This window comes from Oncorhynchus nerka, linkage group LG25, assembly GCF_034236695.1.
Source record: "Oncorhynchus nerka isolate Pitt River linkage group LG25, Oner_Uvic_2.0, whole genome shotgun sequence".
Lineage (NCBI taxonomy): Eukaryota > Metazoa > Chordata > Actinopteri > Salmoniformes > Salmonidae > Oncorhynchus > Oncorhynchus nerka.
In genome coordinates, this window is record NC_088420.1 from 23,940,562 (window position 1) to 23,965,230 (window position 24,669).

At 43.3% G+C, this 24,669-nt stretch overlaps 1 protein-coding gene across 9 annotated transcripts in view; it reads left to right on the forward strand.

Moving 5' to 3' along the window:
* Positions 1–23,552, forward strand: part of LOC115109252 (transcriptional repressor p66-alpha-like) — a 42,833-nt gene extending 19,281 nt beyond the window's left edge. The window contains exons 2-11 of one of the 9 annotated variants that reach the window (XM_029633970.2): positions 7,885–8,198; positions 10,542–10,671; positions 10,804–10,935; positions 12,679–12,753; positions 15,907–16,041; positions 16,472–16,690; positions 16,870–17,137; positions 19,191–19,594; positions 20,193–20,319; positions 21,056–23,552. In XM_029633970.2, coding sequence (XP_029489830.2) covers positions 7,891–8,198; positions 10,542–10,671; positions 10,804–10,935; positions 12,679–12,753; positions 15,907–16,041; positions 16,472–16,690; positions 16,870–17,137; positions 19,191–19,594; positions 20,193–20,319; positions 21,056–21,195 — 1,938 coding nt within the window. In that variant the 5' untranslated portion in view covers positions 7,885–7,890 and the 3' untranslated portion in view covers positions 21,196–23,552. Of the gene's footprint in view, positions 1–7,884; positions 8,199–10,541; positions 10,672–10,803; positions 10,936–12,678; positions 12,754–15,906; positions 16,042–16,471; positions 16,691–16,869; positions 17,138–19,190; positions 19,595–20,192; positions 20,419–21,055 lie in introns of those variants that run through there. The other 8 variants (XM_029633963.2, XM_029633966.2, XM_029633967.2 and 5 more) reach the window with 8 other exon arrangements.
* Positions 23,553–24,669: the final 1,117 nt, after the last annotated feature.

Consider the following 24,669-nt stretch of genomic DNA (forward strand, 5'->3'; position numbering starts at 1 on the left):
CTAGATGTGTACATTTTTCCAGGTGGGAAAGGGCTTTGTGGAATGCAATCGAGATTCCGTCATCTGTGGATCTGTTGGGCCTTTATGCGAATTGGAGTGAGCTCAGGGTGTCTGAGATGATGGTTTTGATGTGAGCCATGACTAGTCATTCAATGCATTTCATGGCTATAGATGTGAGTGCTTTTGGCAATAGTCTAGACAGGTTACCTAGGTGTTTTTTGGCACGGGGACTATGGGCTGCTTGAAACAAGTTTGTATTACAGACTGGGTCAGGGATAGGTTGGAAATGTCAGTGAAGACACTTGTAAACTTGTTAGCGCATCCTGGTATTCCGTCTGGCCCGCCGGCTTGCGAATGATAACCTGTTTAAAGGTCTTACATCGGCTACGGAGCGTGAGAGCACACAGTCGTACAGAACAGCTGGTGCGCTCATGCATGGTTGTTGTTTCCCTCGACACTAGCATAAAGGCATTTAGCTTGTCTGGTATGCTCACATTGCTGGGCAGCTCACGGCTGGGTTTACCTTTGTAATCCGTGAGAGTTTGCAAGCCCTGCCACATCCGTCAGCGCCGGCGTAGCAGGATTTGATCTTAGTTCTGTATTGACGCTTTGCCTGTTTGATTGCTCGTGGGAGGTCGTAGCGGGATTTCTTAAGCATCCGGATCGTGAAGAGCTGTGTGCTCTGTGGTTTATGAATGCTCCACCCCCTTCAGATGGATGCCCTTTGTACCCATCAATGAGCACAAACAGGGCACATCTGTCCTTGTTATGTTGCAGAGCTCAGTCCCTCTCCTCTTAGCGCAAGTGTTTCACCCGCCATTTTATAAGCCGGATGAAATGCTCCCAGCCCCACCTACATTTTGCATTAATCTTTTGATTGAAATGTGATCTGCAATAGACAGTGGATGTTGCTTTGAGGGTCTTTTTGCCCCTCCCACCTTGAAAATAGCCACATTTTGTGAGCTCTGAGCAGATGTGGAGGATGGCAGTGAAGGGATGTTCAGGACCAGTAAATCTCAGTGGCAATATAGTCACTGAGTGGGAGAAAAATGCTGAGTTGGACATTTTCATCAGCCTGGCAATGTTGTTCTTGTCATGTTAGAGAATTTTGGAGTTTGAGTTCCTATTCTGTCACAGGACCATTGGAGGCTGTTTACTTTAGCCTAAGCATCAGTGCTAGGAGTGGCTGGGATTGGTATCCTGGCGTGCATGTATGTGCGGCTATCAATTACTCAAAAGTCCAAACACCTGTCTGACCTCTAAAATATGTGTATATTCTTTTGTTCTCATGTGTGCCTCAAACAAGTCAAGTGGGAATTGAACCCCGGTCCCAACCAGCGTTGGAGGATTTGACTGATCCGCTCAACTCATTTACAGTTCCAATAAACTGGCAATCAAGTGGTTTTTGACAACAAACTCACTTGTGACAAAGTGAACTGCACACACTTGACAAGCCCTAGCTGAATGTGTGGACCTTCTGAATAAAGTATTCATAGATATAGCTAACAGTCATCAAAGCAAATGACTTGATACATGTATATCCTTAACCTTGACATGGAGCACTTGACTGGTGAATGTGTTTTTTGTGCTAGTGTCAAGATGACATGATAATTGCCCTGTTGCAGAAAGTAGCCTGAGTGGCTGAGTGTTTAGGCCGGCCTTGTACACTCTTCAAGGTACACCAGAGTGCTATCTGTTTTGATGTGAGCCATACCAGTGATATTTTCAAGCATGTAAAGCCCTGATTCTAATGTGCCAGCACATTCATAGGGCACAGTTTCTGACTAATTGAACATGGTCAACATTCTGGTCTCCAGATGTGAAAGAGTAAACAAGGTTCAGAGCACTGGTGAATGTTTTATTCTACAGCAGGGATGGTCAACATTCTGGTCTCCAGATGTGAAAGAGTAAACAAGGTTCAGAGCACTGGTGAATGTTTTATTCTACAGCAGGGATGGTCAACATTCTGGTCTCCAGATGTGAAAGAGTAAACAAGGTTCAGAGCACTGGTGAATGTTTTATTCTACAGCAGGGATGGGCAATTCTGGTCTCCAGATGTGAAAGAGTAAACAAGGGGCACTACAGCAGGGATGGCATTAGGTCTAGGTCTGTACCCACATATCAGCTTTTCCATTAGAAAAATGTGGCACGGACATTTGACCGGCAGCATTTTAATTTACTGGACATTTGAGACATTTACCGGACCCATATGCATTGTGTGTGTGTAGGGCGTCCATCCACGGTGTTCAGAATGACAGAAATCACATTTAGAATATGCAACGAGGTGCGTCCTTACCGAATTCCGTTTTGCGTTTGAAGATGTAGGGATAAATGTCCACATTTGACTTTTCCTCAGCCAACAAGACAAGTAATGAACAGCAAAACCCCTACTCTGTCAATCTACTATCCCTATAGAAGAAAAGTGTACCAATTCTATTGGTGAGCTTGTCGTTCTGTGCGAGAAAGGAACGGCCTATTCCAAACAGACTCTGGGACAGTTGTGGAATGATAGATCCCAAATTCATACAACCGGTAGGCCTACGCTACATCCATTTTTTTTAAAAACGAGGCTGATGCAACAGATCAGAACGTTTTAGCTTAATGTTGATTTAACTATTATTTCTCCACACTATAAGCGCAGCAATTCGCACAAGGCAGAAGGCTACGTGTGTGAATTTTCGTTCCATAATGCTGTTAGTGGAAAAACACTTGTCAGACTCGCACTGCACATGGGAGAGATGAAAATATCCGTGGACATCTAAAGATTCAACAACCTAGCATGTTTGTTGAATTATAGAAATTGAGGGAAATAGGCTGCTGGTTTCAATGGCATATGGTAGTCTTTATAAAATTGCTTTCACGGTTGGTCGTATTTTGGCTAGGCTACTTTGAAGCGAGGTAAAGATACCTCAAGATATGTAGTAAAACGTTCAGATTTCAAACAATTTAAATATGTTTTCAAAATGCGTTCTGCCTCCAGCTCATTGCAAAGTGGTGTGTGACGCGCTGAAGCCTGCCTACCGTTATATGCACTGGAATGGGAAGTGCACTTCAGTTGCCAGTTGAGAAATAAAGATAGTAGCTCTTTTTTTAAGGATGGCTATCAAAACTGTTTTTAATATTAGATTATATTTAGTATTGTTGGGCAATGATTGGGCTTATATTACCTCAACTACCTCATACCCTTGCACATTGACTCAGTACCGGTAGTCCTTGTAAATAGCCTCATTATTTTGTGTTACTATTGATTTTTTTTTTTGTGCAAATTTGATATGTATTTTTTCCTGCTTTTTAACTCTGTTGTTGGGAAAGGGCTCGTAAGTAACCATTTAATGGTACACCTGTTGTTTTTGCCGAATGTGACAAGTACGATTTGATTTAAAAGCAAGTTTCACTCCAGCAGCAACAGACGCTGTAGCAGCAGCTTTCACGTTGTCTGACATATTTTTCGCTTAAGCTAGGGTCTGTATCTGTATGCTGTGCACGGGTGATTAAATAAGAATATTAACGACTAATGAAAATTCACACGCACCAATTTAATTCCACTAAATGATGCAAATTAACCCATACACCGATAAGCATGACCGGTCAAATGTATTTACATTGACTTTTCATCAATGAATAGGCAAAAAAAGCATAATTTTACAATGGGATATTTTTTTCTCCCAGACAATTGGCCGGTGCCAATTTTATTTATCAGCTTTAATTATTTATTTATTTGTTTTTGGCAAAAGCTGGTTATTACCGGCTAATGGAAACACTGCTACACATGCAGTCAGAGCCAGCCTTTTGGGGGCCCTAAGTAGTGTTGTCACGATACCAGAATTTTGACTTCGATACCAGGTTTAGTATCACAATAATCGATACCATCACAATACTTGATACAAAAACGGTACCGAAACAGTATCACTGCAAAAAAAAGGCCTATTAGCTAAAGTCACAGAATGGCACTTGATCCAGACAGAGAAACCCGGCCACTGCTCTGTTCAGTCGTTGGGCATCTTTTTGAGTTCAATATCATTACATTATAATTTTGTTATGGTAACATTTTTCAGAGACTGCCATGTATGCATGCATGCATGAATGAATCAATTCTGCAATCAATTTGATTGGTTAAAAACAACATCTAACAACCTAATGGCAATCATTTATTTGTGTGGGAAATCTCTATAGATAAACTGGGTAAATCAAGATGTACTGTAGCCTAGGCCTATCCACAGTACGGCACTGTTGGAGCTAGCAACACAAGCATTTTGCTACACCTGCAATAATGTCTGCTAAATATGTGTATGACCAATAAGATTTGATTTTAATCCATATTCAATAAGAGTCTGTGCATGCATTAAGTTATTGAGCTTGTTTTGGCTGATGACAAACAATCTGTTTCCCTTCCATTTGGGACTTATTTTCTTGTAGTGATCAAAAAACATTTGCATAGAAGTAGCTGCTTTTATAAAAATGTTTGCTGTCTCTTTAACCAGTAATGACATTAACAGAGCATAGGCAATAGATACTCTTTTGGAGAGACGTGAGAGAGACCGAATAAGTGAATTAATAAAGTTTTTGGTGGCACTCATCTTTAAAATCAGCATATTTTGTGTTCTGGTTTGCATATTATCACAAACAAAGTACTAGGGTAGTCAATTGATGTTAGCTTTCACTGTCAGCTAGCATAGCAAGGAAAGTTGAGCTACAAAGCTGGAAGTTACCGGTATCTTCTTGCATTGTAAAGTGTTCTAGCCTGTATGGACATTGTTTTGCGAACAGTTTCAACATTTCTACATGCCATGTTTTATTATTCAAGTTTGTTAACTTCTGTGCAAAACATTTTAGCGGTCCCCCTCTTGACAGCGGAGTGTCATTTCTTTAGTGTTATAGTTAATTTCCTGCAAGTCTACTCATTTTGCCATGGGCCGTAGAGAACATTTTGCATTTTTAAAGCAAGTTGGCTACAATTCTACACATTTTGCCATGGGGTGGATATAATAAAATATTTAAAAAATTGTATAACTCATTTCCTGCAAGTTACACATTTTGGAATAGGGTGGAGAGAAATTATGTTTTTTAATGATATCTGAGTCATTAACCCCCCGGGTTGGTAATTCGACCATGATTACAAGTTTAGATTAAACATGTTTAGCTGACATGGGCTAAATGAGTGACTGTCAATGACTGATGTAAAAAGAAAGACTGCTGATGCACAATAACATTTCAAAATTGCACCTTGTGTATTCTACTATTCTAACTCTCAACATTAAGTTTAGACCGCAACTAAGTTGGTGCTAATCTGTTTTTCTGAATGAGTCTGTATTGTTTCGGTGCGATGATCATTGGCAATCAGTGTTTTCTACACCAAAATAAAGTTACAATCTCAGTTTCCATTCGACTTTATAGGCTACGTGGATTCCTATTGATGGTGATCGATTCGGTGATATAGATTTTTTTTGTGTCCTTCAGTTGTCTGTGTAAACGTTTCAGTGGCCTTTTCGCTGGCAGACATTTATGTTTTGGAATCCAGGCGACGCTGTCTCTCTCCCCTACCCAGTTGCAGGCGGCTGTGGCCTCTCCCGCTGCCAGTTGGTTTCTCCAGGGATTAAAACCACAGACCGGTTTAAACCAGTTCTCAGGGAAGTGCTTCATGTCTCCCATGGAATCTTGGGAAGGGTCATGTGGAGCTCTGCTCTGATGTCACAGTGGATGAAAAATACCTTGAGTCAGCAGCTTTCTTTATCTGATGGGAGAAGTGTGTACAAGAGGTCGACTGATTATGATTTTAACGCCGATACCAATTATTGGAGGACCAAAAAAGTCGATGCCGATTAATCAGCCGATTTGTTTTAATGTATTTGTAATCATGACAATTACAACAATACTGAATGAACACTTATTTGAACTTAATATAATACATCAATAAAATCAATTTAGCCTCAAGTAAATAATGAAACATGTTCAAATTGGTTTAAATAATGCAAAAACAAAGTGTTGGAGAAGTAAAAGTGCAATATGTGCTATGTGCTAACAGCAGGGTAGCCTAGTGGTTAGAGCGTTGGACTAGTAACCGAAAGGTTGCAAGTTCAAATCCCCGAGCTGACAAGGTACAAATCTGTCGTTCTGCCCCTGAACAGGCAGTTAACCCACTGTTCCTAGGCCGTCATTAAAATAAGAATTTGTTCTTAACTGACTTGCCTAGTTAAAATAAAGGTAAAAAAAAATGTAAGAAAGCTAATGTTTCAGTTCCTTGCTCAGAACATGAGAACATATGAAAGCTGGTGGTTCCTTTTAACATGAGTCTTCAATATTCCCAGGTAAGAAGTTTTAGGTTGTAGTTATTATAGGAATTATAGGACTATTTCCCTCTATACCATTTGTATTTAATTAACTGTTGACTATTGGACGTTCTTATAGTCACTTTAGTATTGCCAGTGTAACAGTATAGCTTCCGTCCCTCTCCTCGCTCCTCCCTGGGCTCGAACCAGCAACACAACGACAACAGCCACCACATCGAAGCAGCGTTACCCATGCAGAGCAAGGGAAACAACCACCCCAAGGCTCAGAGCCAGTAGCGTGCGCTAACTAGCCAGCCATTTCACTTCGGTTACACCAGCCTCATCTCGGGAGTTGATAGGCTTGAAGTCATAAACAGCGCAATGCTTGACGCACAACGAAGAGCTGCTGGCAAAACGCACGAAAGTGCTGTTTGAATGAATGTTTACGCGCCTGCTTCTGCGTACCACTGCTCAGTCAGATACTTAGATACTTGTATGCTCAGTCAGATTATATGCAACGCAGGACACGCTATATAATATCTAGTAATATCATCAAACATGTGTAGTTAACTAGTGATTATGATTGATTGTTTTTATAAGATAAGTTTAATGCTAGCTAGCAACTTACCTTGGTTTACTGCATTCGCGTAACAGGCAGGCTCCTCGTGGAGTGCAATGAGAGGCAGGTGGTTAGAGCGTTGGACTAGTTAACTGTAAGGTTGCAAGATTGGATCGTCGTTCTGCCCCTTAACGAGGCAGTTAACCCACCGTTTCTAGGCCGTCATTGAAAATAAGAATGTGTTCTTTACTGACTTGCCTAGTTAAATAAAGGTGTAAAAAAAAAAAAATTGGCAAATCGGCGCCCAAAATACAGATTTCCGATTGTTATGAAAACTTGAAATCGGCCCTAATTAATTGGCCATCCCGATTAATCGGTCGACCTCTAGTGTGTACACAGGTATACAGTGGCTGCCCCAATGATTGTTTAGAACCTCTATAAGGAGAGAGATGAGACAATTATATTTAAGTCAGACCGTTTGAAAGGAGATAAGAGTAGGTTTCCCTGTACCTCAACTCTAGTCTAGAATGCACACACTTTCGAGGTCACACTTTTGATTCTTGTTTCAATTCATAACCTGCATTTGTGTGTCTGTGAGATATTTGCATGTCTGTTTGAGTGATGCTTTATCTATGGTGTTGTGCGGTGTAATAGTTGTGGGTGAAGCTGGTGTTTGAGCTGAGTGGGTCTCCCTTCTACATCCTCTATTATGGTAATGAGGGGGGAATTGGGTCAGCATCTGGGGAACAGGCACTCAGAGACTGTGTTGCAGATAGGTCAGTCAGACAGAGAGCCCCCCGCCCTCCCCAGTACAGCTGGAGGAATTAATACCCAGCCTGCTACCACAGTCCACACTCCACTGATATGGTGCCCTAGTGGGCATTTAGGTTTGATTTGTGCTGTTTTCATTGTTTGTATTGCATGACCACACTCATTATCAGCCAGTGTTGAACTTTCAACTCATTTTGAGGCAGTGCGTCATTAATAAAACTATGCTGTCCACAGACACTGACCTGTGTGTTTATCCATATCTCTAACCCCCGTCTCTCTCTATCCCAGGCAGTGATGTCGGAGGAGGCGGTGCGTCAGACGCGCAGCCGGAAGCGGGCCCTGGAGAGGGATGTGGTTGCCCCTGGCAGCCCTGGATGGGAGCTGGACAGTAAGAAGGTAAAGCTGGAGAACTGTGACCTGCTACCTGCAGCAGATGGACCTATAGCTCTAGTGGCTGTGGGTGGAGGAGGAGATGTGGTGAAGACTGAGCAGACAGCCAAGGTGGCCAGCATGAGCATCCTGAAGACCAGTGAGGTTAAGGCTACCATCAAAGTGGAGGTGCAGACCGGGGACAGGCCTGTAGATATGAGCACATCCAAGAGGTGAAACAAACTGATTACACACACACACTGTGGTAGCCTACACTCTATCTAGCTGTAAATTTGAACCAGTCCTAACTGAACTGTGGTACCCTCAGACACTGTCTCTTTTTGTTAATAGTATTACCGTCACACTCTGGATTTACATTTCATTTTCGAATGTTGGTCTAAATAGTTATTTTTCCCATCTGGCATGTGCTGCATGTTTACAATATGATGGATTGTGTCTGAGTCTGTACAGGGTCTATTTAGGTGATTAGATTATTCTACTGCTTTGTTTTGACTGGAAAGGGACATTTGCTTGACAACTACTGTGTGTGTGTTTGAACTACTGTCTGCACTAGCTAGCGAGTGGGCTTCTCACACAGGAAGTGGATGTCTGTACTCCCTCGGTTCAGGGTGGCCTGCCCCCATTTTGAAAAGTTTGAGGCTCTGGCTGACTGCCTCCATTTTCTCCAGCACCTGAACTCTGCCTCACTTCACACAAAATGAAGGTCACAAACTGTCACAAACTGGTTCCAGCTGGCCGTTGCCATGGTTTCCACATTGGAGATTGGAAGGAGCAGTTGGGGGAAGGAGGGGCTGTTGTTGGGTGGGTGTGTCACATGACCAGGGCAGGGAAATGCCTGATGTCACGCGTTCTCTTCACTCGGTAGAGTGATTAATATACACTAGAGGTGAGGGCAGTAGTGAGAAGGGAAGCTAGCCTCCAAGGAAGGACCTTTTATGTACTGCAGAAGTTTTCCCTTGTCACCTTTGCATCACCCTAAGCCTGTACTGCTAAAGTTTCAATGTTTTTTTTATGAACTTGTAGTGTTTGCACTGTAGAGGAGATCTAGCATTTTGATCCAACTGTTTTCATAAACAGGGTGCGATGGCTAGAATAAGCATTGCATTCCACTCTCATTGAATTATAAATATATTTTTTAAAAACACTATTTTGGCCAGATAGACCTTATTAGACTAGCTAGAGAGAACTGTTGATGACGTTTCTGTCCAGTTTCATGAGTAGTGGTTTGAAGGAATGCACTTTTTCTACCTGATACTTTGCTCCCCCACGAGTTTACTAATTCAGTGGAAGTCAATACTGCAGAGTTTTTCAGAGAAGCAGTAGCTAGTAGAAAAAGAAGCAGTGAGGTTCTGGATCTTATGTAACCAGGTACGTGGCTTTTGTTTATGCTTGTCTAATCAGCTTTCAGGGTGGAGGAGATCGCCTTTGTCACCACAGATAATAACCCTCACTTTGCCCATTGCCAGGGCTAAGAGTTTCTCCTGGTTTGGTCACTGTGTGTGTGTCTGGGGGGCCTCCCTATCCATCAGTTTACTCTTTGCCCAACGTGGGCCATTGCTTTACATGGCCCCTGAATAACCAGCTGTGGATGGTGTGACTGTGAATCATAGCTACTGTATTTCCCTCTGCCTCCCCTCTAAACTGAACCAGGCGTCAGCCCTGTTACCACGGTAGGGATCTGGGATGTTTTGCACCAGCCAGGGAGACTGCCCTTGTTGAGTGCCCTACCTTCTGCACCGTAGCCCAAGACACACGGTCAATAAATGAGTGAGTGAGAGTGTATACAATAGGCTGGGTCCTAGCCACGTTCCCCTCTCCCCTCTCGCTTTCCTCTCCAATGTCTCCTGTAGGCCTCTGCTCTGCGACTCTGGTGTCAGCAGCTGGGAGGGGTGGGTCCCTGACATACCGGGCCTCAGGCACAGCTACTGTCCCTACCAAGAGTCACCAACCCCACCCACAGGTTACGAGCGGGACGCCTGCTGTGTCGGGGGGGGGGGGGGGGTGAGCATTCCATCTCCGTCGGCCTCTCTGTCACAGACTACATACCGCTGCTCCCCTTTGTCCTCCTCAGGCTGGAGGAAACAACAGCTAGCTACAGCCACGGAGGAAGCAATGAGGCCAGATGTAATCTCCCAGGCTGGGCCTACAACTTGGTCATAAACTCACAACTTTTGGCCCAAGTTTCTGACACTACCATACCAGTGAAAAGATATGAAGAGGAAGGCTCTTATTCAGACCGGGCTGTGAACAGAGCTTCCACTCCACTATGATGGGTCTATGAATCTCAGATAGACTTTGGTGTCCCAACAGTATCCACTCACTCGTAGATCACTGAAAAGTTATCATTTACCGCCCTCTACTGGACGAATGCTGATTCTGTCTGTTTGCATACTGGCCATTGTGGCCATCATTTGTAATATGATTAATGAGTGTTGTATGATCACGCACAAATTAATTTGCGTGAGGAAAGGGGGTTTGGCTTTCCATGTCTTATTTTTTCCTACTAGTAAAGTCGAGTTTAGTTATTTCGTTTTCGTTTTTCTCTCTTCTCTCAGTGACGTAAAGAAAGAGAGGCAGCCCCTGTCACCAAACAATGATGTCATAGTGCTGTCAGACAACGAGCTGTCCATCCCCGTCGTGAACGGCCTGAACTACTACAGAAAGACAGACACTGACCTGCTCAGGGTACGAACACACACACACACACAGAGAACGACTTCTCTTTGTGCTACTCCCAATGTGTCTTCATCCATGATGGATGCAAATCAATTCTAATGTAATTGTGTGTATGATCCCATGCTGTCTTCCCTTGTGTAGAAGAGCAGCCCAGATGAGAGGGAGCGCATCATCAAACAGTTGAAGGAGGAGCTGAGACTCCAGGAGGCCAAGCTGGTGCTGCTGAAGAAACTACGACACAGCCAGATCCAGAAGGAGAGCACTGTACAGAAGGCATCTAAACAAACACACACACGTACACACACTTACAGTGCATTCAGAAAGTATTCAGACCCCTGTACTTTTTCAAAATGTTCTTACGTTATAGCCTTATTCTAAAATGAATTACATTAATCCCTCATCAATCTACACTTCATACCGCATAATGACAAAGCCAGAATTGGTTTTTAGAAAGTTTTGCAAATGTATTAAAAAATATATTTGAAAAAAATAATACCTTATTTACATTAGTATTCAGACGCTTTGCTATGAGACTCGTAATTGAGCTTAGTTGCATCCTGTTTCCATTGATCATCCTTGATGTTTTTACATCTTGATTGGAGTCCACCTGTAGTAAATTCAATTGATTGGACATGATTTGGAAAGGCACACACCTGTCTATGTAAGGTCCCACAGTTCACAGTGCATGTCAGAGCAAAAACCAAGCCATGAGGTTGAAGGAATTGTCCGTAGAGCTCCGAGACAGGATTGTGTCGAGGCACAGATCTGGGGAAGGGTACCAAAAAAGTTCTACAGCATTGAAGGCCCCCAAGAACACAGTGGCCTCCATTCTTCAATGGAAGAAGTTTGGAACCACCATACTCTTCCTATAACAGGCCGCCCGGCCAAACAGATCAATCGGGGGAGAAGGGCCTTGGCCAGGGAGGTGACCAAGAACCTGATGGGCACTCTGACAGAGCTCCAGAGTTCCTTTGTGGAGATGGGAGAACCTTCCAGAAGGACAACCATTTCTGCAGCACTCTACCAATCAGGCATTTTATGGTGACCAGACCGAAGCCACTTCTGAGTAAAAGGCAAATGACAGCCCTCTTGGAGTTTGCAAAAAGGCACCTAAAGACTAAAGACAAAATACTCTGGTCTGATGAAACCAAGATTGAACTCTTTGACCTGAATGCCAAGCTTCACGTATGGAGAAGCATGGTGGTGGCAGCATCATGCTGTGGGGATGTTTTTCAGTGGCAGGGGCTGGGAGACTAGTCAGGATTGAGACAAAGATGAAGGGAGCAAAGTACAGAGATTCTTGATGACAATCTGCTCAGGACCTCAGACTGGGGGCAAGGTTCACCTTCCAACAGGACAACGACCCTAAGCACACAGCCAAGACAACGCAGGAGTGACTTCGGGACAAGTCTCTGAATGTCCTTGAGTGGCCCAGCCAGAGCCCGGACTTGAACCCGATCAAACATCTCTGGAGAGACCTGAAGATAGCTGTGCAGCAACGCTCCCCATCCATCCTGACAATGCTTGAGAGGATCTGCAGAGAAGAATGGGAGAAACTCTCCAAATACAGGTGTGCCAAGCTTGTGTGTCATACCCAAGAAGACTCGAGGCTGTAATTGCTGCCAAAAGTGTTTCAACAAAGTACTGAGTAAAGGGTCTGGATACTTATGTAAATATTATATTTCAGTTTGTTTTATTTTAGAAATGTGCAAAAATGTCTAAAAACCTGTTTTCGCTTTGTCATTATGGGGTATTGTGTGTAGATTAATGAGGGGAGAAAAACTATTTAATCAATTTTAGAATTAGGCTGTAACGTAACAAAAAGTGGAAAAGGTCTAGGGGTCTGAATAATGTCCAAATGCACTATGCACGCGCACAGACGCAAATGCACAAAGCTTGCCATCAATTGTCTGGTCTCTCTCTCTCTCTCTCTCTCTCGCTCTCTCTCGCTCTCTCTCTCTCTCGCTCTCTCGCGCTCTCTCTCTCGCGCGCTCTCTCTCTCTCTCTGTTCTCCAGCCAACCTCTGGCTCTGTGGCTACTCCTCCACCTCTGGTCAGAGGCAGCATCGCATCAGGCAAAGGACTACTACAGGTACAGACAGCTACTGCTCACCGCTACTATACAAGTCATTACATTACTGCTATTATCAGAATCACCTTTAAAAAAAATGTTTTATACATATACCCATAATTTGCCTTAGTGTGGTGCTGCCAGCAATAGACAATATACAAACAGAATAGAGACACGAGTCTACTTGGACATCATACACAATATCCACCTCAATGGACATTTACCCTGTCCCCACCCAATTGACATTTATCATGCTGAATAGCCACCACTAGTCAGACCACTGCTCCCCCTGTCCCCCTCCTGGACTTCCTACCCATCCCCCCTCCCACTTCTCCCCCTATAGATATTCCCACCCCCCTCAACTGACATTTTCACTGCCCCCACCCCAATGGTAATTTATCATGTTAGTTGTAAATATGTATGTTATTATTAATTTTACTGTTTCATTCACTTCCCTTTGACCTGCACTGTTGGAGCTTGAAGCTTAAGATTTTCATTCACATCTGCAACCCTGTTCATGTGACTAATAAACTCTCTCTCTAAACATAACTCTGGAGTATAGGCTGATTACAGTCGGAATATACAATTTACAGAGGGGATATATCTATCTATAAACTGTGTGGTTTGAGCTTGAATGCTGATTGGCTGGAAGCCATCGTATATCAGACAGTATACCACGGGTATGACAAAACATGTATTTTTACTGCCCTAATTACATTGGTAACCAGTTTATAATAGCAATAAGGCATCACGGGGGTTTGTGGTATATGGCCAATATTCCACGGCTAAGGGTTGTGCATAAGAACAGCTCTTAGGCGTGGCATATTGGCCATATACCACACTCCCTCATGCCTTATTGCTTTAATAAGCAAAGGGAGGGATGTACAGCACATTCACACTCCTTGTAATTGTATATCAGTGTATCCATTCAACCACTAAGCACATTCAAGCTCTCTGTACTAGCTTGTTATCAGTGTGTCTGTTCAACCATGCTGTCAGAAGTAATCACTTGCATCTTGCTGGGACACAACAGCTGATGTGACATGGCTCTGTTTTGCCTCTACCCGATATGTCTTTACAGAACGATTGATTGAATATGATGTGAAAGGGACTGGCCACTTGCCAGCAAATGTCAACAGTGATCATGTGGTATCATCACAAGATGCTTTCATGGTCAAATCTCATTTCCATTAAATCATGATTTACCAAAGTCTGAATTACATGTGGATCTTGCGTTAGGAGTCAACCCTCATAGTATGGGTTGATCATGTGGTCACTTTAATAATGTTTACATACTGTTTTACCCATTTCATCTATGTATATACCTTATTCTCTCTCTCTCTCTATATATATATATATATACTATCCTACATATTCTTCAGATAGACTGCATTTTCTATCAATATACTGTCCATAATGCTTATACATCCTATCCTATCTATATATACAGTACCAGTCAAAGGTTTGGCACACCGACTCATTCCAGGGTTTTCCTTTATTGTTACTATTTTCTACATTGTAGAATAATAGTGAAGACATCAAAACTATGAAATAACACATGGAATCATGTAGTAACCAAAAAAGTGTTAAACAAATGAAAATATATTTGAGATTATTCAAAGTAGCCAACCTTTGCCTTGATGACAGCTTTGCATACTCTTGGCATTCTCTCAACCAGCTTCATGAGGTAGGCACCTTGAATGCATTTGAATTTACAGTCTTGTTTAAGTTAATTTGTGCAATTTCTTTCCTCAATGCGTTTTGAGCCAATCAGTTCTGTTGTGACAAGGTAGGGGTGGTATAAGGAAGATTTAGTAAAAATACCAAGTCCATGTTATGGCAAGAACACCTCAAATAAGCGAAGAGAAATGACAGTCCATCATTACTTTTAGACATGAAGGCCAGTCAATCTGGAAAATTAAGAACTTTGAAAGTTTATTCAAGTGCAGTCGCAAAAACCGTCAAGCGCTATGATGAAACTGGCGCTCTTGAGGACCGCCACAGGAAAGGAAGAACCAGAGTTACCTCTGCAGAGTTCATTAGAGTTGTCCGCCTCAGAAATTGCAGCCCAAATAAATGCTTCAGAGTTCAAGTAACAGACACATCTCAACATCAACTGCTCAGAGGAGACTCCGTGAATCAGGCCTTCATGGTCTGATTTCTGCAAAGAAACCACTGCTGAAGGTCACCAATAATAATAAGAGACTTGCTTGGGCCAAGAAACACAAGCGATGGACATTAGACGGGTGGAAATCTGTCCTTTGGTCTGATGAGTCCAAATTGGAGATTTTTGGTTCCAACCACCGTTTCTTAGTGAGACGCAGAGTAGGTGAACGGATGATCTCCATGTGTGGTTCCCACCGTGAAGCATGGAGGAGGTGTGATGGTGTGGGGGTACTTTGCTGGTGACCCTGTCTGTGATTTATTTAGAATTTAAGGCACATTTAACCAGCATGGCTACAACCGCATTCTGCAGTGATACGCCATCCCATCTGGTTTGGACTTAGTGGGGGACTATCATTTGTTTTTCAACAGGACAAACACCTCCAGGCTGTGTAAGGGCTATTTGACCAAGAAGGAGAGTGATGGAGTGCTGCATCAGATGACCTGGCCTCCACAATCACCTGACCTCAACCCAATTGGGATGAGTAGGACTGCAGAGTGAAGGAAAAGCAGCCAACAAGTGCTCAGCATATGTGGGAACACCTTCAAGACTGTTGGAAAAGCATTCCAGTTGAAGCTGGTTGAGAGAATGCCAAGAATGTGCAAAGCTGGCAAAGGGTGGCTACTTTGAATAATCTAAAATATAACATATTTTGATTGAGAAACATTTTTTTGTTACTACACGATTCCATGTGTTATTTCATAATTTTGATGTCACTTATTCTACAATGTAAAAATAAAGAAAAACCCTTGAATAAGTTTGTGTCCAAACTTTGACTGGTAGTGTATGTATACACGCACACACTTTGGACTCCGATATTGCGCGTCCTAATATTTCTTAATTCCATTCTTTTACTTTTAGATTGTGTATTGTTCGATATTTCTGCACAGTTGGAGCTAGGAGCACAAGCATATCGCTTCACCCGCAATTACATCTGCTAAATGTTTGTGTATGCGATGAATAAGATTTGGTTGTGTAAAGTTTAAACCCTGGTGTCGTTTTGTGTCCAGGTGTCGTCAGGCCGTAGCTCAGGCATAGTGATCCCTCCTCCATTAGTCCGGGGTGGGCAGCACGTCCCGTCCAAACTGAACTCTCAGACTGTCATGCCACCCCTCGTCAGAGGGGCACAGGTAATTTATACTCTGGTGATTACTGTTTAACTTATTTTATTGTTGTCTTATGCAATGTGACTTATTAATATGAATTCTACATCCGTGTATTTTTTCATATGTTTTTCTGCTACTTTCATGCTGTAAAACACATTCCTTGGCAGTGAACTCTCTAAGTAATAGACTAAATGCACAATACTAGTTGGTTCTACACGCAGTGTTCTTGTCAGTCTATTCCAGTAAATTAATTTGACAGTGAAATGATATTGACATTTTCTCTCAATGTCCTTTCAATTCAATGGGCTTTGGGCAGTGAGAAGACGCAAAACAATATCAACTAAAAACAACTAGAAATTAACAGTAAACATCACACTCTCCTCTCTCTGTCCCTCTCCCTGTGTGTGACTCCACTTCCCCCTTCTCCTCTCCTTATTTCCTGCCGTGTGTGTGTGTGTAACGTTGTCAGCCCATTGCGGTGTCTCCCCAGCAGATCGCGTCCTTGCGGCAGCAGCAGCACTCTGGGTCGGCCCCCCCTCCCCTGCTGCTGGCCCCCAGGGCCTCGGTCCCCAACGTCCAGGTGCAGGGTCAGAGGGTCATCCAGCAGGGCCTTATCAGGGTGGCCAATGTCCCAAACACCAACGTCCTGGTCAACATACCACAGGTCAGAACACACTCTATCAACCAGGTCAGTCAGAAACATTACTACATTATTGCCAGGTCACCAGTGTACTGGCCAGCATCTTACATTAAGTCCTCTTCCAAAACGAACATTTCAGAAATGCATCCCCACAGTGTTGGACTCCCAACAGCACTATTTCTTCATCTAATTTCATCCTGACTAGTGAGCGTGTCTCTGTTTCCCAGGGCTCTCAGAAGGGCTCATCTGTGACGTCTCAGGCCGCGATGGGCAGTGGCGTGTCCACGGTCCAGGCCAACGAGTCCCCGGCTGCTCGCCAGGCGGCCGCCAAGCTGGCGTTGCGTAAGCAGCTGGAGAAGACACTGCTGGAGATCCCTCCTCCCAAACCCCCCTCGCCCGAGCGCAACTTCCTGCCGTCAGCAGCCAACAACGAGTTCATCTACCTGATGGGCCTGGAGGAGGTGGTGCAGAACCTGCTGGACACACTGGGACGGGGTGGGTTTATACTTTAATCAAACATATTGATTCCTTGCATCAGCACAAGGTCTTTATGGTGGCAGTAGTAGTCTTAGCTAAACTCTTACAGTGAGTTGTTTGTTGGCTGCCATGGGTTCTTATCATTCTAGCACCTTGCTCTATTTGAAAAGTTTATTTTTTAATATTTTTTATTTAACCAGGTAGGCTAGTTGAGAACAAGTTCTCATTTACAACTGCGACCTGGCCAAGATAAAGCATAGCAGTGTGAACAGACAACAACAGAGTTACACATGGAGTAAACAATAAACAAGTCAATAACACAGTAGAGAGAAAAAAAAAAAAGTCTATATACATTGTGTGCAAAAGGCATGAGGAGGTAGGCGAATAATTACAATTTTGCAGATTAACACTGGAGTGATAAATGATCAGATGGTCATGTGCATGTAGAGATACTGGTGTGCAAAAGAGCAGAAAAGTAAATAAATATAAACTGTATGGGGATGAGGTAGGTAAATTGGGTGGGCTATTTACCGATGGACTATGTACAGCTGCAGCGATCGGTTAGCTGCTCAGATGTTTAAAGTTGGTGAGGGAGATAAGTCTCCAACTTCAGAGATTTTTGCAATTCGTTCCAGTCACAGGCAGCAGAGAACTGGAACGAAAGGCGGCCAAATGAGGTGTTGGTTTTAGGGATGATCAGTGAGATACACCTGCTGGAGCGCGTGCTACGGGTGGGTGTTGCCATCGTGACCAGTGAACTGAGATAAGGCGGAGCTTTACCTAGCATGGACTTGTAGATGACCTGGAGCCAGTGGGTCTGGCGACGAATATGTAGCGAGGGCCAGCCGACTAGAGCATACAGGTCGCAGTGGTGGGTGGTATAAGGTGCTTTAGTAACAAAACGGATGGCACTGTGATAAACTGCATCCAGTTTGCTGAGTAGAGTATTGGAAGCTATTTTGTAGATGACATCGCCGAAGTCGAGGATCGGTAAGATAGTCAGTTTTACTAGGGTAAGTTTGGCGGCGTGAGTTAAAAATTTATTTTTTAAATTTGACCTTTATTTTACTAGGCAAGTCAGTTAAGAACAAATTCTTATTTTCAATGACTGCCTAGAAACAGTGGGTTAACTGCCTGTTCAGGGGCAGAACGACAGATTTGTACCTTGTCAGCTCGGGGATTCGAACTTGCAACCTTTCGGTTACTAGTCCAACGCTCTAACCACTAGGCTGAAGGAGGCTTTGTTGCAGAATAGAAAGCCGACTCTAGATTTGATTTTGGATTGTAGATGTTTGATACGAGTCTGGAAGGAGAGTTTACAGTCTAGCCAGACACCTAGGTACTTATAGATGTCCACATATTCTAGGTCGGAACCATCCAGGGTGGTGATGCTAGTCGGGCGTGCGGGTGCAGGCAGCGAACGGTTGAAAAGCATGCATTTGGTTTTACTAGCGTTTAAGAGCAGTTGGAGGCCACGGAAGGAGTGTTGTATGGCGTTGAAGCTCGTTTGGAGGTTAGATAGCACAGTGTCCAAGGAAGGGCCAGAAGTATACAGAATGGTGTCGTCTGCGTAGAGGTGGATCAGGGAATCGCCCGCAGCAAGAGCAACATCCTTGATATATACAGAAAAAAAAAGTCTGCCTGAGAATTGAACCCTGTGGCACCCCCATAGAGACTGCCAGAGGACCGGACAACATGCCCTCCGATTTGACACACTGAACTCTGTCTGCAAAGTAGTTGGTGAACCAGGCAAGGCAGTCGTTAGAAAAACCGAGGCTACTGAGTCTGCCGTTGAGAATATGGTGATTGACCAGGTCGATGAAGACTGCTGCACAGTACTGTCTTTTATCGATGGCGGTTATGATATCGTTTAGTACCTTGAGCGTGGCTGAGGTGCACCCGTGACCAGCTCGGAAACCCGATTGCACAGCGGAGAAGGTACGTTGGGATTCGAGATGGTCAGTGATCTGTTTGTTGACTTGGCTTTCGAAGACCTTAGATAGGCAGGGCAGGATGGATATAGGCCTAAGGTACATAATACTGACATGTCATTTTTTGGTATTTCACTCAGGCAAGAAACAGGGTCAGTCAGTGACCCCCATCCCCATGGAGCCGCACACCTGCGCCCAGTGCAAGACGGATTTCACGTCGTGCTGGCGCTCGGAGAAGAGCGGCCCCGTCCTGTGCGACCAGTGCATGTCGTCCAACCTCAAGAAGGCCCTAAAGGCGCAGCACACCAACCGTCTGAAGGCGGCTTTCGTCAAGGCCCTGCAGCAGGAGCAGGAAGTAGAGCAGCGGATCCTCCTGCAGGCCGCCTCCCCCGTCTCCAAAATGCCCTCTTCTTCCTCAAGGATGAAGAGTGAGCAGCAGCAGCATATGCTGGTGTCTCAACAGTACAAGCAGGCGAGAGCCCAGCTCCAGCTCCAGCAGCATAGAGGCACGCCTATGGCCCGCCACCACTCCTCCATCAAGCAGGTCAGCAGTGGGACACAACACAAACGCTACACACCAGTGGTGTAAAAATATGTTCAAGTACTACTTAAGTAGTTTTTTGGGGCATCTGTACTTCACTATTTATAACAACTTTTACTTCACTACATTTCTAAAAAAAAGTGTGTACTTTTTACTCCTTACATTTTCCCTTCAACCAAAAAGTACTCGTTACATTTTAAATGCTTAGCAGGAAAGTAACATTTCCTAATTCACACACTTATCAAGAGAACATCAGCGGTCATCCCTACTGCCTCTGATCACTAAACACACCTGCTTAATTTGCAATGATGTTTGAGTGTTGAAGTCTACCCCTGGTTATCCGTAAATAAAAAAAACAAGAAAATGGCACCATCTGGTTTGCCTAATGTAAGAAATTTGAAATGATTATACTTTTACTTTTGATAATTAAGTATATTTAAAACCAAATACTTTTACTCTCACTACTAACTCATAAGGAAGGGGAAGCTTGTCTGGTGTACATTTTTTGATTCCTGGAAGAAGAAAAAAACTGTGGCATACTTTTTGAGTCTATGAACACATTGGTTAATTACTAACGTTCCTGTTTTCTCCCTTCTCTCAGAGCTCTGGTCAGATGTCCCGTAGTGTGCAGCAGGTGGTAGGGTCTCGCGGTGTCACTCACTCGTTCTCCACGTCCTCTCAGCAGCTGCAGAACGCTGTGACCGCAGCCTCGCTGGTCAGCAGGCCAGGTAAGCATGCCATGCGCCCGGTGCAGGGGACAAAGGGCAGCAGCAGTAACTCCTCGGCCAACCCCAACGCCTGGAGGAAGCAGACCACCGGGAACTCAGGTAGATGAACCTCTACAGAACAGAGACAAGCCTGTCCTCACCTCCTTTCTCTCTGCATCTGTTCTCTTCTCTCGCCATTCTCTCCCTACCTAGTGACCTGAAATGCATCCTGGTGTCACTAAAGCTTGTGGAAGGTTTGTTTTTACTTCAATGTGGTGACAGTCAGTCTGATATGATTAGCAAGCTGTCCCCCTCTCTCTCTCTCTCCTTGCCTTTCCTGTGTTATTAACAGGTGGTTGGTTAGATTCATTGTTAGAATGTAGAATTGTTTCATTCATCGGGGCCTTCCTACAGGTTGGGTGGTAGTCAGCCTAGCAGTTAAAAGCCTTAGGCCAGAAACTGAAAGATCCCTAGTTCTAATCCCAGAGCCGATTAGTTGAAAAACCTGTACCCTTGAGCAAGGCACTTAACCCTAATTGGTTTTGTAAGTTGCTCTAGTTAAGTGACTAAAATGTAATTGTGTCCTTTTATTCTGCTATGGCTGTATAGCCTGCAGACAGGCTAACTGGATGGTGCCGGGTCTGGCTGTATAGCCTGCAGACAGGCTAACTGATGGTACAGAGTGTTTGAGATATCTGCTTTTTGGGCTTGGTTCCTGTCCTGTATACTCACTGCTGTGGTTGTTGTCTTCCTTCAGGTGTGACCATGGGCTATGTGAACCCCAGCCTGTCTGTCCACAAGACCACCACCTCAGCCAACCTGGAGCGCCAGAGAGAGTACCTCCTGGACATGATTCCCTCCCGCTCCATCTCCCAGACAGCCAACACATGGAAATAACACCACCACTTATTATCAATCTTAATAATAGTCATTCTCATGATTAACCTAACAATGGAATCCTCTTGGGAAAACAACACCAGATGATCTACTCTGGAGTTATGAAATAAAAACAATTCCCACCATCTTCCTCTGATGTCCGGAGTCTTCAGTTCCATTGTGGAGTATTGGTGTTACTGGGACAGTACAGGGCTCTGAGATACGCTACATCCCATGGGTCAAAGGGGCTGCATGGACTTCATCTCTCTCAAACAGTTTTGGTGCCCATCTGCCCTGTCCTCCATGGTCAGTTCTGATCTTCACATATTCACACTGAGAGGGATGGATGTCCCAGGCCAGAAGTATCTTTGGCTCTGCAGGTGACAGGACAGTTAACCCCCCCCCTACCTGGAAGAGCCAGGACCGGGTCTCTCTCTGGCCTCACTGACTGACTGACTGAGACTAGAGGACCATCCACGGAATATGAAAATGGCTTCAGCTTTGCAAAAACAAAACAATAAAAAAGACTTGGGGGGGAAAAAATCTAAACATCTATACATACAGACTGCTTCTTTTGAGTCGACAGTGGTGCAGAACTGAGGAGAAGCCTACAGTGTGTCTGGTTATTTTGTATGGTTGAATGTTAGATTAATTTAATTTTTTTCTGTAAATCATATCCTGTGTCGAGAGATTGTACTATTTTGGAACTGGACTCATGGAGGTCTGTGTTTGAAAGGTAACATTACTGTTGAGGTGGTTTTACATCTGATAGTTTAGTGTAAACATTTTTTAAAACTTGTTTTCTAAGCTGAAAAAAACATGAAGTAACTGACTTAATACTGCATGTACAAACACAGAACATATTGTGGGAGGACTATTCTTGAAAATAGTTTTGAAAAAATGTTACCTTCCAAAGAAATTGTTGCACCCAAATGGATCCCTTCTGTTTTAACCCTCAGCGTTAAAATAAAGACGGGATGTTCTTGTTTTCCTGAAATGCAAGAGAGGGGGAAGGGACGTGATCTTATGAAATAATTTTGCTTTTAGTCATCGGTTGTGGTGCATTACTTTTCTTCTAGGCAAATGCCGTCTCTGGGTGTAGTTGTAGGGTCATTAGTTAAGATATTGTTTACGCCCTCAGTTCCAATGGATCTCTACTCTAGATTACATGTGTCCAGAGGTTCCTACACGCCCACTCATTGATCTAAAAGGCTGGACAGCTTTCAGAATGTAGTTATGTGAAAACCTAGCAACATTATACTTTTAGTATTTTCTTTTACAAAGGTGAGTGTATGAGTTGTCACGTCCCTTAATTAGTTAGCTAGTCCGTCTGGTGGAAAAGCCAGCGGTATTTTACTTTTATAGGTGGTGCAATACAGGGCGAGAAGCTGTTGAAAAATGCACCATGCTTACAAAGCTCCCTCAGAAGAAATAAGACGTGTCAGTATATGAGGGCTTATGTGGTTACGCTTCTGTATCAAAACAACATGCTTCAGAACTACACCACAGTTCAGTGGCCTAGTAGAAATTCATCTGAAAGGAAATGATCAAACAATGCTACAATTTAGGTTGTATCTCAATGTCTTGTGCAGCCACATTCATGTTTCATTTTTTTCCTATAAAATGTCCATGCTTTCTCCTGATATGTTTTGATAGCAGTGTGTGTGTGTCCTTAGACAGTACAGTCTTAATTAATTAATACATTTTCATATGAACCCTGTTTTCTGTAACCTGACCACCTATTATCATAATTTTGTCACCTTGTTTTTTCATAGCTGCCCCTAGATCAGATTTCAGATGGATCCATTTGCTTGCATCTCGAATAACACCACATTCTCCATATAGTGAACTACTTAAAGAGCTGTGAGTAAAAGTGTTCAACTATATAGGGTGTAATTTGGGATTTGCCTGTTTTGTCAATCTCTTGGAGCCCTGCTCTCAGAAACATGATGGCTGATGGTGATTGTCTTGGCCAGTGTTCCAGGGGTTATAGCTAGAACGGCTACAGCTTATTTGTCGATTTGGCCAAAAATGACTTCATAGCAGGTTAGGTGAATTAGGTTAAGGTTAGGAAAATGATTAGGGTTCGTGAAAATACAAACTTTCGATGTCAATTTCACATAAGCTGTATCCATCTAGCAATGACCTGTTCCAGGCTGCTGGTGCAGCAGCCACTACTGTGCTGTCCTGAATACTGCCTGCTGCAGTTCGACAACCAAACACCATTCCGTTTTACCAGGGGTGCTAGTACTGTTTAGACTAAAGCATAGCACCTAACCCTGAAAACTTTTATTTTTTCTTTCTTTACAAGAAATGCTTCTATTTGTTTTTGATTTTTTTCCTGTCAAGTAATAATAATAAAACTAATTTTAAGCCCATTTTTATTCTGGGGATTGTGTATTGTTAAAGTGTGTAATATTGACTTGAATGACTTGCTGACTTTTGAAATGTTCACATTTTTTGTATTGGATTGCACCTTGTAGTTTAAATCATGATCAGGCTTATTGGCCTGACCTTTTCAAATCCATATGTCACAAGGGATTAAGTATTTATTGCACTCAAATGCATCATCAATTGAAGTTGCCCAAGATTGATCAGATGTTTCAGTCTAAAATGCAAACGATGGGCCTATATGGAAAAAGCTGTAACATTAAAATGACAGTTCTCTCTGCTTCTATTTTGGCAATCCACGTAGGTGCATCAGCACGGCATGAATTAGAATTCAGCAGAATGTCAATTTCCCATCAAAAGGAAGACTGCATAGGCGTGTGTAAAATAGGTTAAATGTGTGCGTAAAAATCCTCTGGATGCCCTTTAGCGCTCAATTCTGTCAACCACCTTCGTCATAAGTACAGCTGAGATGGAGTTTGGTCAGAGAGAAGTCCGTCTTAATTTTTCCACGCTTCTCTTTGACTAGAGCTGGTTCTCCCTCTGGCCCCTCCAGTGGTTTGGCGAGCACAGCATTGTACTGCCAGTTTAGAGCGGTTGTCTGGTCATGCCTCTCCAAAGCAGTGTGTCTTTCCCCCTTGATTGCGTTGACGCTCAGGTCACAGGCCGTGCGCTCTCTTCGGTTCAAGAGAAGATACCTGTGTCTCTGCTTGATATTTTGAAGCTGAGCGTTTCTAAAGTGAGGAGGTGCTGTGCCGATGTAGATTTGTGCATGGTTGCATATTTAAATGTCAAATCCTTTTGATTTACAGGTGTAAACAAAGCTTCAGATATTGTTACAATAGTATACGACTCATCTGTTTCAACAGGTCAGTTGGTAGGTTCAGTGAAAAATATTCGCTCCATGTGTTTCATTACGAATGAAAAAGAAAAGTAGACTATGCAAAGTAGCCAGGCCTAGAGTCCCAAAAATTATTGAATGTTTTGCTTTTTTGTTGTCTCCCAACAGTCTACTTATAGCTTTATATTGTTCAAAAGACAATAACTTCATGAATACTTCTGAATAAATTAGCACATGAATAGACCTACAATATGTCCAGCAGCTAA